The sequence below is a fragment of the Heterodontus francisci genome, chromosome 32 (assembly GCF_036365525.1).
Source record: "Heterodontus francisci isolate sHetFra1 chromosome 32, sHetFra1.hap1, whole genome shotgun sequence".
Lineage (NCBI taxonomy): Eukaryota > Metazoa > Chordata > Chondrichthyes > Heterodontiformes > Heterodontidae > Heterodontus > Heterodontus francisci.
The window spans coordinates 56557624-56575434 of record NC_090402.1 but is presented as its reverse complement, the minus strand read 5'-3'; the positions used below and the strand labels follow the sequence as shown (position 1 = coordinate 56575434).

The 17811-nt window shown below is 48.4% G+C and overlaps 1 protein-coding gene across 1 annotated transcript; it reads right to left on the bottom strand.

The window, feature by feature from the left end:
* Positions 1 to 226: 226 nt before the first annotated feature.
* On the bottom strand, positions 227 to 7062 carry LOC137347484 (probable G-protein coupled receptor 139). The gene is made up of 2 exons (XM_068011929.1): positions 7053 to 7062; positions 227 to 1134 (listed from the first exon to the last, which is right to left on the bottom strand). The coding sequence occupies exons 1-2, from the start codon at positions 7060 to 7062 to the stop codon at positions 227 to 229; spliced, it is 918 nt and encodes a 305-aa protein (XP_067868030.1).
* Positions 7063 to 17811: the final 10749 nt, after the last annotated feature.

Sequence of the window (17811 nt, the reverse complement as noted above, 5' to 3'; positions counted from 1 at the left end):
ACCTATACTAGTGACAATTTATAATGGCCAATTTACCTATCAACCTGCAAGTCTTTTGGCTTGTGGGAGGAAACCGGAGCACCCGGAGAAAACCCACGCAGACACAGGGAGAACTTGCAAACTCCACACAGGCAGTACCCGGAATTGAACCCGGGTCCCTGGAGCTGTGAGGCTGCGGTGCTAACCACTGTGCCACTGTGCCGCCCAAAGAGTGTTTCAGCACCTCTCAGCATTGAATGAATTTAACTATTGGTTTAAAGGGACATTTCAGTACATTCTTCAACTGTTCTCTGAACTGAGTCTGGGTCACGACATAAATCACAGTGTTTGTGCAGCTACTCAGGAGCTGCAGCATGAAGCCCACATCTTGTAAATAACCAGGTAGAAATACAGACATAGGACCCACCAAAAAAACCATTCGGTACCATATCGAATACACCATAAACAATGCCCACAATAGAATGAAATTGGCCGAGATACCCAACAGTAAAATTATGGATTTCCTTCGGCTCTCCATCTCTGGATCTCTGCGACTCTCCCCAATGCTGTGAGCCCGGAGTCTCCTGCGTCCTCTGCTTCTCACTAAAATGTGTCTGACGGTGAAAGCATTGAGCAGCAAAATCACAAAAAATGAGACCCCCGGGGTTAGAATGTAATGGAGGAGCTCGATAGTTATCCAGACCAAAGAGAACTGAACATCGAATCTTATCCTACAAAACCAGGGCATGTTTACCAGCCAATACCAACCTGTTAACATAAAATACCAGGTGATGTTCTTTAAACAGCTCAGCACAGTCACTGTTCCCAGAACCACAGCTGCCGTTTTCTCGCTGCAATATTTACTTTTCAGCTTCTGGCAACAAATGGCCACAAATCGATCAAAGGTGAAAGTGACGGTGAACCAGACAGAACAGTCTGTGCCTGCATAAAGCAGGACGGCGTGGATATTACACACGGGGATGGAATACTGAAGGAACTGAAACTGCTCCCGATATACAACGGGAATATGCCTCAATATCAGATCAAGGATAGTAACCAGTAGATCCGCCGTTCCCATGGCCACCAAGTAGCAAGTGACACATTTGGAGAGACCGCACTTGCCCCGAGACAGGATCCCAATCGTCAGAAGGTTAACTGTGAGGAAGGGAAATAAACAGGGAAATTATACATCAATGTTCCCAGTTTGATTGAGGACATATTGAAATCTACAAATTTACATTTTGAAATGACTGGACCTGAAAGAACAAATAGGAAAGTCTGTGATACGATGGAAGGTAGGAGTAATGAACTGATAAAAGGATGGTTCTGAAATTGATGAACTCCATGTTGATTGTAATCCTCCCGCTCCCACCTTTGCCTGCCTGGTTTAAAAACTGTTCCATCTCTCAGCTCTCCTAGTTGTGACGAATGGTAACTGACCTGATATAGCAACCTGATATATAGGGTAGGCGGTGGCGTAGTGGTATTATCACTGGACTAGTAACCCAGAGACCCAGGGTCTTTCTCTGGAGACATGGGTTCAAATCCCACCATAGCAGAAGGTGGAATTTGATTTAAATTAATAAATCTGGAATTAAAAGCTAGTCTAATGATGGCCATGAAACCATTGTCGATTATTGTAAAAACCCATCTGGTTCACTAATGTCCTTGAGGGAAGGAAATCTGCTGTCCTTACATGGTCTGGCCTACATGTAACTCCAGACCCACAGCAATGTGGTTAACCCTTACATGCCCTCTGAAATAGCCTAGCAGGCCACTCAGTTGTACCTAACCGCTACGAAGTCAGTAAAAAGGAATGAAACCGGACAGACCAACCGGCATCGACCTAGGCACCGGAAACGACAACGGCAAACCCAGCCCTGTCGACACTGCAAAGTTCTCCTTACTAACATCTGGGGGCTTGGGCCAAAGTTGGGAGAGCTGTCCCACAGACTAGTCAAGCAACAGCCTGACATAGTCATACTCACGGAATCATACCTTACAGAAAATGTCCCAGACACTGCAATCACCATCCCCGGCTATGTCCTGTCCCACCGGCAGGACAGACCCACCAGAGGCGGTGGCACAGTAGTATACAGTAGGGAGGGAGTTGCCCTGGGAGTCCTCAACATCGACTCCGGACCCCATGAGGTTTCATGGCATCAGGTCAAACATGGGCAAGGTAACCTCCTACTGATTACCACCTACCGCCCTCCCTCAGCTGATGAGTCAGTACTCCTCCATGTTGAACACCAGTTGGAGGAATCACTGAGGGTGGCAAGGGCACAGAATGTACTCTGGGTGGGGGACTTCAATGTCCATCACCAAGAGTGGCTCGGTAGCACCACTACTGACCAAGCTGGCCGAGTCCTAATGAAGATAGCTGCTAGACTGGGTCTGCGGCAGGTGGTGGGGGAACAAACACGAGGGGAAAATATACTTATAGAACATTACAGCGCAGTACAGGCCCTTTGGCCCTCGATGTTTTTAGATTAGATTTTTTTAGATTAGATTAGAGATACAGCACTGAAACAGGCCCTTCGGCCCACCGAGTCTGTGCCGAACATCAACCACCCATTTATACTAATCCTGCACTAATCCCATATTCCTACCAAACATCCCCACCTGTCCCTATATTTCCCTACCACCTACCTATACTAGTGACACTTTATAATGGCCAATTTACCTATCAACCTGCAAGTCTTTTGGCTTGTGGGAGGAAACCGGAGCACCCGGAGAAAACCCACGCAGACACAGGGAGAACTTGCAAACTCCACGCAGGCAGTACCCGGAATCGAACCCAGGTCCCTGGAGCTGTGAGGCTGCGGTGCTAACCACTGCGCCACTGTGCCGCCCTGATGTTGCGCCGACCTGTGAAACCATCTGACCTACACTATTCCATTTTCATCCATATGTCTATCCAATGACCACTTAAATGCCCTTAAAGTTGGCGAGTCTACTACTGTTGCAGGCAGGGCGTTCCACGCCCCTACTACTCTCTGAGTAAAGAAACTACCTCTGACATCTGTCCTATATCTATCGCCCCTCAACTTAAAGCTATGTCCCCTCGTGTTTACCATCACCATCCGAGGAAAAAGACTCTCACTATCCACCCTATCTAACCCTCTGATTATCTTATATGTCTCTATTAAGTCACCTCTCCTCCTCCTTCTCTCCAACGAAAACAACCTCAAGTCCCTCTGTAACCTACAACATCCTTCGACACTATCCACAACTCCACCGACCTTCGTGTCATCCGCAAATTTACTAACCCACCCTTCTACACCCTCATCCAGGTCATTTATAAAAATGACAAACAGCAGTGGCCCCAAAACAGATCCTTGCGGTACACCACTAGTAACTAAACTCCAGGATGAACATTTGCCATCAACCACCACCCTCTGTCTTCTTTCAGCTAGCCAATTTCTGATCCAAAGCACTAAATCACCTTCAATCCCATACTTCCGTATTTTCTGCAATAGCCTACCGTGGGGAACCTTATCAAACGCCTTACTGAAATCCATATACACCACATCCACGGCTTTACCCTCATCCACCTGTTTGGTCACCTTCTCAAAAAACGCAATAAGGTTTGTGAGGCACGACCTACCCTTCACAAAACCGTGCTGACTATCGCTAATGAACTTATTCTTTTCAAGATGATTATAAATCCTATCTCTTATAACCTTTTCCAACATTTTACCCACAACCGAAGTAAGGCTCACAGGTCTATAATTACCAGGGCTGTCTCTACTCCCCTTCTTGAACAAGGGGACAACATTTGCTATCCTCCAGTCTTCCGGCACTATTCCTGTCGACAATGACGACATAAAGATCAAGGACAAAGGCTCTGCAATCTCCTCCCTGGCTTCCCAGAGGATCCTAGGATAAATCCCATCTGGCCCAGGGGACTTATCTATTTTCACACTTTCCAAAATTGCTAACACCTCCTCCTTGTGAACCTCAATCCCATCTAGCCTAGTAATCTGTATCTCAGTATTCTCCTCGACAACATTTTCTTTCTCTACTGTAGATACTGACGAAAAATATTCATTTAACGCTTCCCCTATCTCCTCTGATTCCACACACAACTTCCCACTACTATCCTTGATTGGCCCTAATCTAACTCTAGTCATTCTTTTATTCCTGATATACCTATAGAAAGCCTTAGGGTTTTCCCTGATCTTATCCGCCAATGACTTCTCGTGTCCTCTCCTCGCTCTTCTTAGCTCTCCCTTTAGATCTTTCCTGGCTAGCTTGTAACTCTCAAGCGCCCTAACTGAGCCTTCACGTCTCATCCTAACATAAGCCTTCTTCTTCCTCTTGACAAGCGCTTCAACTTCTTTAGTAAACCACGGCTCCCTCGCTCGACAACTTCCTCCCTGCCTCACAGGTACATACTTATCAAGGACACGCAGTAGCTGCTCCTTGAATAAGCTCCACATTTCGATTGTGCCCATCCCCTGCAGTTTCCTTCCCCATCCTACGCATCCTAAATCTTGCCTAATCGCATCATAATTTCCTTTCCCCCAGCTATAATTCTTGCCCTGAGGTATATACCTGTCCCTGCCCATCGCTAAGGTAAACCTAACCGAATTGTGATCACTATCACCAAAGTGCTCACCTACATCAAAATCTAACACCTGGCCGGGTTCATTACCCAGTACCAGACTTGACCTCATCCTCACTAATCTGTCTGCCGCAGATGCTTCTGTCCATGACAGTATTGGTAGGAGTGACCACAGCACAGTCCTTGTGGAGACGAAGTCCTGCCTTTACATTGAAGATACTGTCCATCGTGTTGTGTGGCACTATCACCGTGCTAAATGGGATAGATTTCGAACAGATCTAGCAATGCAAAACTGGGCATCCATGAGGCGCTGTGGGCCATCAGCAACAGCAGAATTGTACTCATCCACAATCTGTAACCTCATGGCCTGGCATATCCCCCACTCTACCATTACCATCAAACCTGGTTCAATGAAGAGTGCAGGAGGGCATGCCAGGAGCAGCACCAGGCATACCTCAAAATAAGGTGTCAACCTGGTGAAGCTGCAACCCAGGACTACTTGCATGCCAAACTGCGTAAGCAGCATACAATAGACAGAGCTACGCGATCCCATAACCAACGGATCAGCTCTAAGCTCTGCAGTCCTGCCACATCCAGCCGTGAATGGTGGTGGACAATTAAACAACTAACTGGAGGAGGTGGGTCCACAAATATCCCCATCCTCAATGATGGGGGAGCCCAGCACATCAGTGCAAAAGATAAGGCTGAAACATTTGCAACAATCTTCAGCCAGAAGTGCCGAGTTGATGATCCATCTCGGCCTCCTCCTGAAGTCCCCAGCATCACAGATGCCAGACTTCAACCAATTTGATTCACTCCGCGTGATATCAACAAATGACTGAAGGCACTGGATACTGCAAAAGCTATGGGCCCTGACAATATTCTGGCAATAGTACTGAAGACCTGTGCTCCAGAACTTGCCGCGCCCCTAGACAACCTGTTCCAGTACAGCTATAACACTGGCAGCTACCCTGCAATGTGGAAAATTGCCCAGGTATGTCCTGTACACAAAAAGCAGGACAAGTCCAACCCGGCCAATGACCGCCCCATCAGCCTACTCTCAATCATCAGCAAAGTGATGGAAGGTGTCATCAACAGTGCCATCAAGCAGCACTTGCTTAGCAATAACCTGCACAGTGATGCTCAGTTTGGGTTCTGCCAGGGCCACTCAGCTCCTGACCTCATTACAGCTTTGGTTCAAACATGGACAAAAGAACTGAACTCAAGAGGTGAGGTGAGAGTGACTGCCCTTGACATCAAGGCAGCATTTGACCGAGTATGGCATCAAGGAGCCCTCGCAAAACTGATGTCAATGGGAATCAGTGGGAAAACCCTCTGCTGGCTGAAGTCATACCTAGCGCAAAGGAAGATGGTTGTGGTTGTTGGAGGTCAATCATCTGAGCTCCAGGACATCACTGCAGGAGTTCCTCAGGGTAGTGTCCTAGGCCCAAACATCTTCAGCTGCTTTATCAATGACCTTCCATCAATCATAAGGTGGGGATGTTCGCTGATGATTGCACAATGTTCAGCACCATTCACGACTCCTCAGATACTGAAGCAGTCCGTGTAGAAATGCAGCAAGACCAGGACAATATCTACACTTGGGCTGATCAGTGGCAATTAATATTCGTGCCACACAAGTGCCAGGCAATGATCATCTCCAACAAGAGAGAATCTAACCACCTCCCCTTGACATTCAACTGCATTACCATCGCTGAATCCCCCACGATCAACATCCTAGGGGCTACCATTGACCAGAAACTGAACTGGAGTAGCCATATAAATACCATGGCTACAAGAGCAGGTCAGAGGCTAGGAATCCTGAGGCGAGTAACTCACCTCCTGACTCCCCAAAACCTGACCACCATCTACAAGGCACAAGTCAGGAGTGTGATGGAATACTCTCCACTTGCCTGGATGGGTGCAGCTCCAACAACACTCAAGAAGCTCGACACCATCCAGAACAAAGCAGCCCGCTTGATTGGCACCCCATCTACAAACATTCACTCCCTCCACCACCGACGCACAGTGGCAGCAGTGTGTACCATCTAGAAGATGCACTGCAGCAATGCACCAAGGCTCCTTAGACAGCACCTTACAAACCCGCGACCTCTACCACCTCGAAGGCAAGGGCAGCAAATATATGGGAACACCACCACCTGCAAGTTCCCCTCCAAGTCACACACCATCCTGACTTGGAACTATATTGCCGTTCCTTCACTGTCACTGGGTCAAAATCCTGGAACTCCCTTCCTAACAGCACTGTGGGTGTACCTACCCCACATGGACTGCAGCGGTTCAAGGATGCAGCTCACCACCACCTTCTCAAGGGCAATTAGGGATGGGCAATAAATGCTGGCCTGGCCAGTGACACCTACTTCCCATGTATGAGTAAAAAAAACTCTGCTTCTATCTTATTGAGATTCCCCTATTCCTTCCGTCCCATGCTATCCCATCCTCTCTCCCATGCTGTTCCCCTCCCCTCTCCCATGTTCTCCAATACCCTCTCCCATGCTATCCCCCTCCATTCAAACACCTCCCAAGCTATCCACCCTTGTCCATAAGATGCTGCCCCTCTCCCCTCCCATTGTTGTCAAGAGTAGTCGTTGAGGGCAGCAGCCTAGTAAATGAAGCTGGGGAACAACAAGAGCTGGGGTCCGCTGCCCAGTAATAACAGTGAGAACCAGAGGCCAGTAACCGAAGCCGGGGAGCAGCGAGATCCGGAGATCAGAAACCGAGGTCAAGGAGTAGAGAGAGATGGAGCCCAGTAACCGAGGCCAGGGAGAAGTGAAACCGGAGCCCAGTAAGTGAGGCCGGGCAGCAGTGAGAGCCGGAGCCCAGTTACTGAGGCCAGGAAGTAGAGAGAGATGGAGCCCAGTAACTGAGGCCAGGGAGGAGAGAGACTCTGGGAGCAGTGAGAACTGGAGCCCAGTAACTGAGGCCGGGGAACAGTGAAAGCAGGAGCCCAGTAACCGAGGCTGAGGAGCAGTGAAAGCCGGAGCCCAGTTATTGCGGTCGGGGAGCAGTGAGAACTGGAGCCCAGTTATCGAGGCTAGGGAGCAGCGAGAGCCGGAGCCCAGTAACCGAGGCCTGACAGCAGTGAGAGCTGGAGCCCAGTAACCGAGGCTAGAGAGCAGCAAGAGCCGGAGCCCAGTAACCGAGGCCAGGGAGCAGCAAGAGCCGAAGCCCAGTAACCGAGGCCTGGAACAGTGAGACGCAGAGGCTACTATATGAGGCTGGGGAGCAATGAGAGCTGGAGCCCAGTAACCGAGCCGAGGAGAAGTGAGAGCCGGAGACCAGTATCCGAGGCCAGGAGTAGAGAGAGATGGAGCCCAGTAACCGAGGCCGGGGAGCAGTGAGAGATGGAGCCCAGTAACCAAGGCCGGGGAGCAGTGAGAGATGGAGCCCAGCAACTGAGGCCTGGAACAGTGAGACGCAGAGGCCACTATATGAGGCTGGGGAGCAGTGAGAGCCAGAGCCCAGGAACTGAGGCCGAGGAGAAGTGAGAGAAGGAGCCCAGTAACCCAGGTTGGGGAGCAGTAAGACCCGAAGCCCAGTAATCAAGGCCGGGGAGCAGTGAGAGCTGGGGTCTGAAGCCCAGTAACCGAGTCGTGAGCACCAGGCTCTGCCCAGCAAATCAACACACAGACCAATCTGAAAAGTGCAGACCAGACAAAAGTTGTGTTATTTTTATGTATTTTATGGTGTCCATCAATGTGACTGACAGGATACATTACCGTGTGTTCTCGGATATTATCTGATTGACATAATAAAGGTAATGTAATACTTGTCACCATTTATTGCTAATTGCATTGGTTTCCAAAGAGACCTAGGCAGTAAAATATCCAAAGACATCTCTATTCACTGCACCTCAATTATAGTCATAGAGTAATCTACGGCACAGAAGGAGGCTCTCTACACCTCCATCCCCCACCAGGACGGTTTGAGGGCTCTCCGCTTCTTCCTTGAACAGAGGCCCAACCATTCCCCATCCACAACCACCTGGCTGAATTTGTTTTCACATTGAACAACTTCTCCTTCAACTCCACTCACTTCCTCCAAACAAAAGGTGTTGCTTTGGGTACCCGCATGGGTCCTAGTTATGTCTGTCTTTTTGTGGAGTATGTCAAATATTCCTTGTTCCAGTCCTACCCAGGCCCCCTCACTCATCTCTTTTCCTGGTACCTTGATGACTGTATCGGTGCCGCTTCCTGCTCTTGCCCCAAACCGGAAAACTTCATCAACTTTGCTTCCAATTTCCACCCTTCTCATATTTACATAGTCTATCTCTGACACTTTTCCCTTTCTCAACTTCTCTGCCTCCATCTCTGGGGCTGGACTGTCTACTAATATTCATTATGAGCCCACTTACTCCCACGGCTACCTTGACTACACTTCCTTACACTCTGCTTCCTGCAAGGACTCCATCCCATTCTCCCAGTTTCTCTGTCTCCAACGCATCTGTTCTGATGATGCAACCTTCCACAACAGCACTTCTGATATGTCTTCCTTTTTCCTCACCCGAGTATTCCCCCCGCACTGTGGTTGACAGGGCCCTCAACCATGTCCAACCTATTTCCCACACTTCTGCCCTCACCCCTTCCCCTCCATCCCAGAACCACGACAGGGTTCCCCTTGTCCTCACTTTCCACCTCACCAGCATCCACATCCAAAGGATCATCCTCCACTATTTCCACCACCTCCAGCGTGATGCCACCACCAAACACATCTTCACTTCCCCTCCCCTGTCAGCATTCCAAAGGGATTGTTCCCTCCACGACACCCTGGTCCACTCCTCCAGCACCCCGACACCTCGTTCCGTTCCCACAGTACCTTCCCATCCAATCGCAGGAGGTGTAGTACCTGCCCCTTTACCTCCTCTGTCCTCATAATTCAAGGTCCCAAACACTCCTTTCAGGTGAAGCAGTGATTTACTTATACTTCCTTCAATTTAGTATACTGTATTCGCTGTTCACAATGCAATTGCCTCTATATTGGGGAGACCAAACACAAATTGGGTGACCGCTCTGCGGGACACCTCAGTTCAGTCTGAAAGCATGACCCCGAACTTCCAGTTGTTTGCTATTTCAACACACACCCCTGCTCTCATGCCCACATTTCTGTCCTTGGCCTGCTGCAGTGTAGATGCCCTAACTATAGTCTTTCAGAGTTCCCTAGATTCAGGAGTGGTCCCTCTGGATTGGAAAGTCGCACATGTCACTTCACTTTTAAAGACGGGTGAAAGGGGGAACTAAGGAAATTACAGAGCAGTTAGCCTGACATCTGTGGTGGGCAAGTTGCTGGAGTCTATAATCAAGGATAGGGTGACTGAACACCTAGAAAAATTTCAATTAATCAGGGACAGCCAGCATGGATTCATGACGGGAAGGTCATGCCTGACAAATCTCATTGAATTTTTTGAAGAGGTGACTAAGGTTGTGGACAGGGGAATGTCGAATGGATGTTATTTATATGGACTTCCAGAAGGCATTTGATAAAGTCCCACATAAAAGACTGTTAACTAAGGTAGAAGCCCATGGAGTTGAGGACAAATTATTGACATGGTTAGGAAGTTGGTTGAGTGGTAGGTGACAGAGAGTGGGGATAATGGGTAAGTACTCCGATTGGCAGGATGTGACTAGTGGTGTCCCGCAGGGATGTGTGTTGGGGCCTCAATTATTCACATTATTCATTAACAACTTGGATGATGGCATAGTAAGTCATATATCCAAATTTTCTGATGATACAAAGTTAGGCTGCATTGTAGACAGTCTAGATGATAGCATAGAATTGCAAAGAGATATTGACAGACTAGATGAGTAGGCAAAACTGTGGCAGATGGATTTCAATGCGGGCAAGTGTGAGATTATCCATTTTGGACCAAAAAAGGATAGAGCAGGGTACTTTCTAAATGGGAAGAGGTTAAGTACAGTGGATGCCCAAAGAGTCTTGGGGGTTCAGGTGCATAGATCTTTAAAATGCCACGAGCGAATGCAGAAAATAATCAAAAAGGCTAATGAAATGCTAGCCTTTATATCTAGAGGATCTAGAGGTTATGCTGCAGCTATTCAAAACCCTGGTTAGACCCCACTTGGAGTACTGTGAGCAGTTCTGGGTACCACACCTTAAGAAGGATATATTGGCGTCCTCCCTGGAGCCCGGCATGGCCGTGCCGTCTTTCACGCTCGACACTCCGGACGGACAACTGAGTTTCCCGCCGGCTCGGGAGCAGTGACCTCGCTCCTTCATCTTTCAGGCGTTTACAAACCATTAAAAACAGGTATCGACCTCCCATTTTCAGTACCCATGAAATCCAATCGAGTTGCTGTGCTGGGAAGCCCCCCACCCCCACCCCCCTTCCCCCCACACTCTTGCACCCCCTTCCCAGCTCCCCCCTCACACCATCTTCCCCTCACACCCCCTTACCCTGCACCCCCTCCCCTACCCCCCTGCAGCCCCCTTCCCAGCTCCCCCTCGCACCCCCTTCCTTCCACCCCTTCCCACTGCACCCCTTCTCATCGCACCCCCTCCCCCCCGCACCCCCTTCCTCCCACCGGCATCCACCTACCCCTGAGCAGGGGCCCTAACAACCCCACTGCCTTGTGGGCATCTCGGGAGAGACCAAGGCTAAGGGAGTAAACCCTAACAGAAAATCCGGAGCGGAACCCCGAAGGCGGTCATGTGTCACCTCTGGCATGTTTCTGGCAGTTCCTGCAGCCATACCGGTGCCAAAGGTCGTGCTCTGCACTCCTTTGGACCCCATCAGAAAGGCCAAGAGGGGGTTTTGACACTTGGGCAACTCACAACCTCCATACATCCGCCCAGGCATGCGTCATGGAGAGGTCACTCCATAGTCACCTCACAGCGACCAAAACAACATGGAAGGCAACAGTTACGGGTTTTCAGTCCAGCTCAATTGGCGTAGAGATTGGGCGCCACGGGTTGCCTTTCTCGGTGGGAGAGGTCATCGCACCTCACTGGACAGCTACCGCCTGCCTCAAACCGGGCAGTCCCCGGTCAGTAAGGTTCTGTCCCGCCACAGTCCACCTGCTTCAATGGGTGCTTGGAGCTCAGGGTCATTGCCCGACAAGTGGACTGCAACACCGCACCAAACAGCACGACAAAAAAAGGAAAGAAGGTACCAGCCCTTCGTTTCGCAAGCTAGAACGTCAGAACTATGTGTCCTGGGCCTGTCGGAAGACCTTACACAAATCAATGATTCTCGGAAGACCGCCATCATTAACAACAAGCTCAGCAGACTCAATGTGGACATTGCAGCACTTCAGGAAACACGCCTCCCTGCGAGCGGATCTCTAAGAGAGCAAGACTACACCTTCTTCTGGCAGGGTAGGGATCCTGAAGAACCAAGACAGCATGGAGTGGGCTTCGCCATCAGAAACTCTTTGCTCAGCATAATAATGCCACCCTCAAATGGTTCAGAATGCATACTGTCCATCCGACTGCTCACTGCCTCTGGTCCAGTACACCTACTCAGCATCTATGCTCCAACACTCTGCTCCCCACCTGAAGCTAAAGACCAGTTCTACGAGGAACTCCATAATATCATTCGAAGCATCCCCAACACCGAACACCTGTTCCTGCTGGGGGACTTTAATGCCAGGGTTGGGGCCGACCATGACTCATGGCCCTCCTGTCTTGGGCGCTATGGCATTGGAAGGATGAATGAGAATGGACAGAGACTGCTTGAGTTGTGTACCTATCACAACCTCTGCATCACCAACTCGTACTTTCATACTAAACCCTGTCACCAGGTTTCTTGGAGGCACCCACGATCACATCGTTGGCACCAGCTGGACCTCATCGTCACAAGGCGAGCCTCCTTAAACAGCGTTCAAATCACACGCAGCTTCCACAGTGCGGACTGCGACACCAACCACTCCCTGGTGTGCAGCAAGGTTAGACTCAGACCAAAGAAGCTGCATCATTCCAAGCAGAAGAGCCGCCCGCGCATCAACACGAGCAGAATTTCTTATCCACAGCTGTTACATAGGTATCTAAATTCACTTGAAAAAGCCCTTCAAAACACTCCTACAGGGGATGCAGTGACCAAGTGGGCCCACATCAGAGACGCCATGTATGACTCAGCAATGACCACCTATGGCAAACGTGTGAAGCGGAATGCAGACTGGTTTCAATCTCACTTTGAAGAGCTGGAACCTGTCATAGCCACTAAGCGCATTGCACTGCTGAACTACAAGAAAGCCCCCAGCGTGTTAACATCCGTAGCACTTAAAGCAGCCAGTAGTGCTGCACAATGAACAGCCAGGCGCTGCGCAAATGACTACTGGCAACACCTATGCAGTCATATTCAGCTGGCCTCTGACACCAGAAACATTAGAGGAATGTATGATGGCATTAAGAGAGTTTTTGGGCCAACCATCAAGAAGATCGCGCCCCTCAAATCTAAATTAGGGGACACAATCACTGGCCAACACAAGCAAATGGACCGCTGGGTGGAGCACTACCTAGAACTGTACTCCAGGGAAAATGTTGTCACTGAGACCGCCCTCAGTGCAGCCCAGTCTCTGCCAGTCATGGACGAGCTGGACGTACAGTCAACAAAATCGGAACTCAGTGATGCCATTGATTCTCGAGCCAGCGGAAAAGCCCCTGGGAAGGACGGCATTACCCCTGAAATAATCAAGAGTGCCAAGCCTGCTATACTTTCAGCACTCTACGAACTGCTTTGCCTATGCTGGGACGAGGGAGCAGTACCACAGAACATGCGCAATGCCAATATCATCACCCTTTATAAGAGCAAGGGTGACCGCGGTGACTGCAGCAACTACCGTGGAATCTCCCTGCTCAGCATCATGGGGAAAGTCTTCGCTCAAGTCGCTTTAAACAGGCTCCAGAAGCTGGCTGAGCTTGTCTACCCTGAGACACAGTGTGGCTTTCGAGCGGAGAGATCCAGCATTGACATGTTGTTCTCCCTTCACCAGCTACAGGAGAAATGCCGTGAACAACAGATGCCCCTCTACATTGCTTTCATAGATCTCACCAAAGCCTTTGACCTCGTCAGCAGATGTGGTCTCTTCAGACTGCTAGAAAAGATCAGATGTCCACCAAAGCTACTAAGTATCATCACCTCATTCCATGACAATATGAAAGGCACAATTCAGCATAGCGGCGTCTCATCAGACCCCTTTCCTATCCTGAGTGGCATGAAACAGGGCTGTGTTCTCGCACCGACACTGTTTGGGATCTTATTCTCCCTGCTGCTCTCACATGCGTTCAAGTCTTCAGAAGAAGGAATTCTCCTCCACACAAGATCAACCTTGCCCATCTAAGAGCGAAGACCAAAGTACGGAAAGTCCTCATCCTCTTTGCTGACGATTCTGCATTAACATCTCTCACTGAAGAGTGTCTGCGGAGACTCATCGACAGGATTGCGGTTGCCTGCAACGAATTTGGCCTAACCATCAGCCTCAAGAAAACAAACATCATGGGACAGGACGTCAGAAATGCTCCATCCATCAATATTGGCGACCACGCTCTGGAAGTGGTTCAAGAGTTCACCTACCTAGGTTCAACTATCACCAGTAACCTGTCTCGCGATGCAGAAATCAACAAGCGCATGGGAAAGGCTTCCACTGCTATGTCCAGACTGGCCAAGAGAGTGTGGGAAAATGGCACACTGACACGGAACACAAATGTCCGAGTGTATCAAGCCTGTGTCCTCAGTACCTTGCTCTATGGCAGCGAGGCCTGGACAATGTATGTCAGCCAAAAGCGACGTCTCAATTCATTCCATCTTCGCTGCCTCCGGAGAATCCTTGGCATCAGGTGGCAGGACCGTATCTCCAACACAGAAGTCCTCGAGGCGGCAAACATCCCCAGCATATGCACCCTACTGAGCCAGCGGCACTTGAGATGGCTTGGCCATGTGAGTCACATGGAATATGGCAGGATCCCCAAGGACACATTGTACAGCGAGCTCGTCACTGGTATCAGACCCACCGGACGTCCATGTCTCCGCTTTAAAGACGTCTGCAAACGTGACATGAAGTCCTGCGACATTGATCACAAGTCGTGGGAGTCAGTTGCCAGCGATCGCCAGAGCTGGCGGGCAGCCATAAAGGCGGGGCTAAAGTGTGGCGAGTCGAACAGACTTAGCAGTTGGCAGGAAAAAAGACAGAAGCGCAAGGGGAGAGCCAACTGTGTAACAGCCCTGACAAACAATTTTATCTGCAGCACCTGTGGAAGAGTCTGTCACTCTAGAATTGGCCTTTATAGCCACTCCAGGCGCTGCTTCACAAACCACTGACCACCTCTAGGCGCTTACCCATTGTCACTCCAGACAAGGAGGCCAAAGAAGAAGAAGAATTGGCCTTGGAGGGAGCGCAACGTAGGTTTACAAGAATGATACCTGGACTACAGGGGTTAAGTTATGAGGAGAGATTACACAAATTAGGCCTGTTTTCGCTAGAATTTAGAAGGTTAAGGGGTGATCTGATTGAAGTCTTCAAGATATTAACAGGAAAAGACAGGCTAGATAAAGATAAACCATTTCCACTGGTTGGAGATTCTAAAACAATGGGGCATAGTCTAAAAATTCGGAACAGGCCGTTCAGGAGAGATGTTAGGAAGCACTTCTTCACGCAAAGGGTGGTTTGGAACTCGCTTCCACAAACAGCAGTTGAAGCTAGAACAGTTGTTAATTTTAAATCTGAGATAGATTTTTGTTCAGCAAAGATATTAAGGGATATGGGCCAAAGTCAGGTATATGGAGTTAGGCCGTGGATCAGCCATGGTCTCATTGAATGGCGGGACAGGCTCGAGGGGCTGAATGGCCTGCTCCTGTTCCTATCTTCCTATGTTCCTATGTCCTATGTTCCAGAGAACATCAATGCAAGCTCGAGGAGCATACCTGATCTTTCAATTAGGCACTCCACAGCCTCGCGAACTCAACCTTGAGTTCAACAATTTCAGAGCATGACTGGCCTTTTTTTATATATTTTTTTATTTCATTTTATTTTTTAATCATGTGGACAGAGTTGCTCATTACTCTGCCATTAGCAGTCTCTTTGGACTAATGCTTTGTCTTTCACCACAAGCATTAACACATTCTTTGCCTTTGTCCCCTTTAATGTCTCCTGCCCTCTGCCCTATCACACATCTTCCCTTTTGCTCTCTTCCCCACCAAAGCCTCCCTGCCTTCACTTGCTTAAAACCTAATTCTTTTCTAACCTTTGCCAGTTCTGATGAAAAGTCACAGACCTGAAATGTTAACTCTGCTTCTCTCTCCACAGATGCTGCCAGACCTGCTGAGTATTTCCAGCACTTTCTATTTTTATTTCAGATTTCCAGCATCTGCAGTATTTTGCTTTAATTACAGAAGGAGGCCCATCCAATATATGAAGGCTTCCCACGGAGTTATCCAGTCAGTCCCATTCCCCTGTTCGATCCCCGTAGCCCTCCAAGTCTAATTCTCTCAGGTGGCCATCCAACTTCCTCTTGAAGTCATTGATTGTCTCCACTTCCACCACCCTTGTGGGCAGTATTTTATAGGTTATTACCACCCGCTGTGTAAAAAAAGTGCTTCCTCATATTCCCCCTGCATCTTTTGCCCAAAACTTTCAATCTTTGTCCCCTAGTCCTTGTACCGTTAGTTAATGGTAACAGTTTTTCCTTGTCTAACTTATCTCAGCCTTTCATAATCTTATTCACTTCTATTCAATCTCCCCTCAATTTCCTTTGTTACAAGGAGAACAAACCCAGTTTCTCCATCCTAACCTTGTAACTAAAATCCTCCATCCCTGGAATCATTCTGGTAAATCTCCTTTGCATCCTCTCAAGGACCCTCACATCCTTCCTGAAGTGTGGTGACCAGAAATGGATGCAATACTCCAGTTGGGACCTAACCACAGATTTATAAAGGTTCAGCATCACTTCCTTGCTTTTGTACTCTATCCTTCTATTTATGAAGCCCAAGATCCCATTTTCTTTATCACCTACTCTTTCCATATGTCCTGCTACGTTCAAAGATCAATGCACATTGGCATCGGGAGGTGGTGGCGTAATGGTAATATCACTGGACTAGTAATCAGAGCCCAGGCTAATGCTCTGGGACGTGGGTTTGAATCCATGGCAGAGGGTGAAATTTGAATTCAATTAATTAATCTGGAATTTAAAAAAAGCTAGTCTAATGATGACCATGAAATCATTGTCGATTGTTGTAAAAACCCATCTGGTTCACTAATGTCCTTTAGGGAAGGAAATTTGCCGTCCTTACCTGGTCTGGCCTACATGTGACTCCAGACCCACTGCAATGTGGTTGACTCTTAAAATGCTCTCGAAAGTGGCCTAGCAAGCTACTCAGGTCAAGGGCAATTAGGGATGGGCAATAAATGCTGACCTCGCAGGTGATACCCACATTCCACAAAACAAATAAAAAACATGCATCCCCAGGTTCCTCTGTTCCTGTACCTTCCTTAGAACTGTGCCATTAAGTATATATTGGTTAGAGGATTGGTTAGGAAACAGAGAGTAGGGATAAATGTTTTATCTTCAGGTTGGCAAGCTGTAACTAGTGGAGTGCCACAGGGATCAGTGCTGGGGTCTCAACTATTTACAATCTATATCAATGATTTGGATGAAGGCACCGAATGTATGGTAGCTAAATTTGCTGATGACACAAAGATGGGTAGCAAAGTAAGTTGTCAAGAAGATATAAAGAGTATACAAATGGATTTAGATAGGTTAAGTGAATGGGCAAAACATTGACAGATAGAATATAAAAATGTGAGCTTGTCCACTTTGGCAGAAAGGAAAAAAAGCAGTATATTATTTAAATGCAGAGAGACTGCAGAACTCTGCGGCACAGGATCTGTGTGTCCTGGTACTGAAATCACAAAACATTAGGATGCAGGTAGAGCAAATGATTATGAAGGCAAATGGAATGTTGTCATTTATTGCAAGGGGGATCAAATATAAAAGTAGGGAAGTGCTGTGACAGCTGTACAGGGCCTTAGGTAAACCACATCTGGAGTAATGTGTACAGGATATAATTGCATTAGAAGCAGTTCAGCAAAGGTTCATTTGACTGATACCTGCGATTAAGGGGTTATCTTATGAGGAAAAGTTGAGCAAGTTGGGGTCCTACCCATTGGAATTTAGAAGAATGAGGGATGACCTTATAGAAACATATACGATCCTGAGGGGACTTGTTAGGATGGATGCTGAGAGGATGTTTCCCCTTGTGGGGGCATCTAGAACTAAGGGACACAGTTTAAAAATTA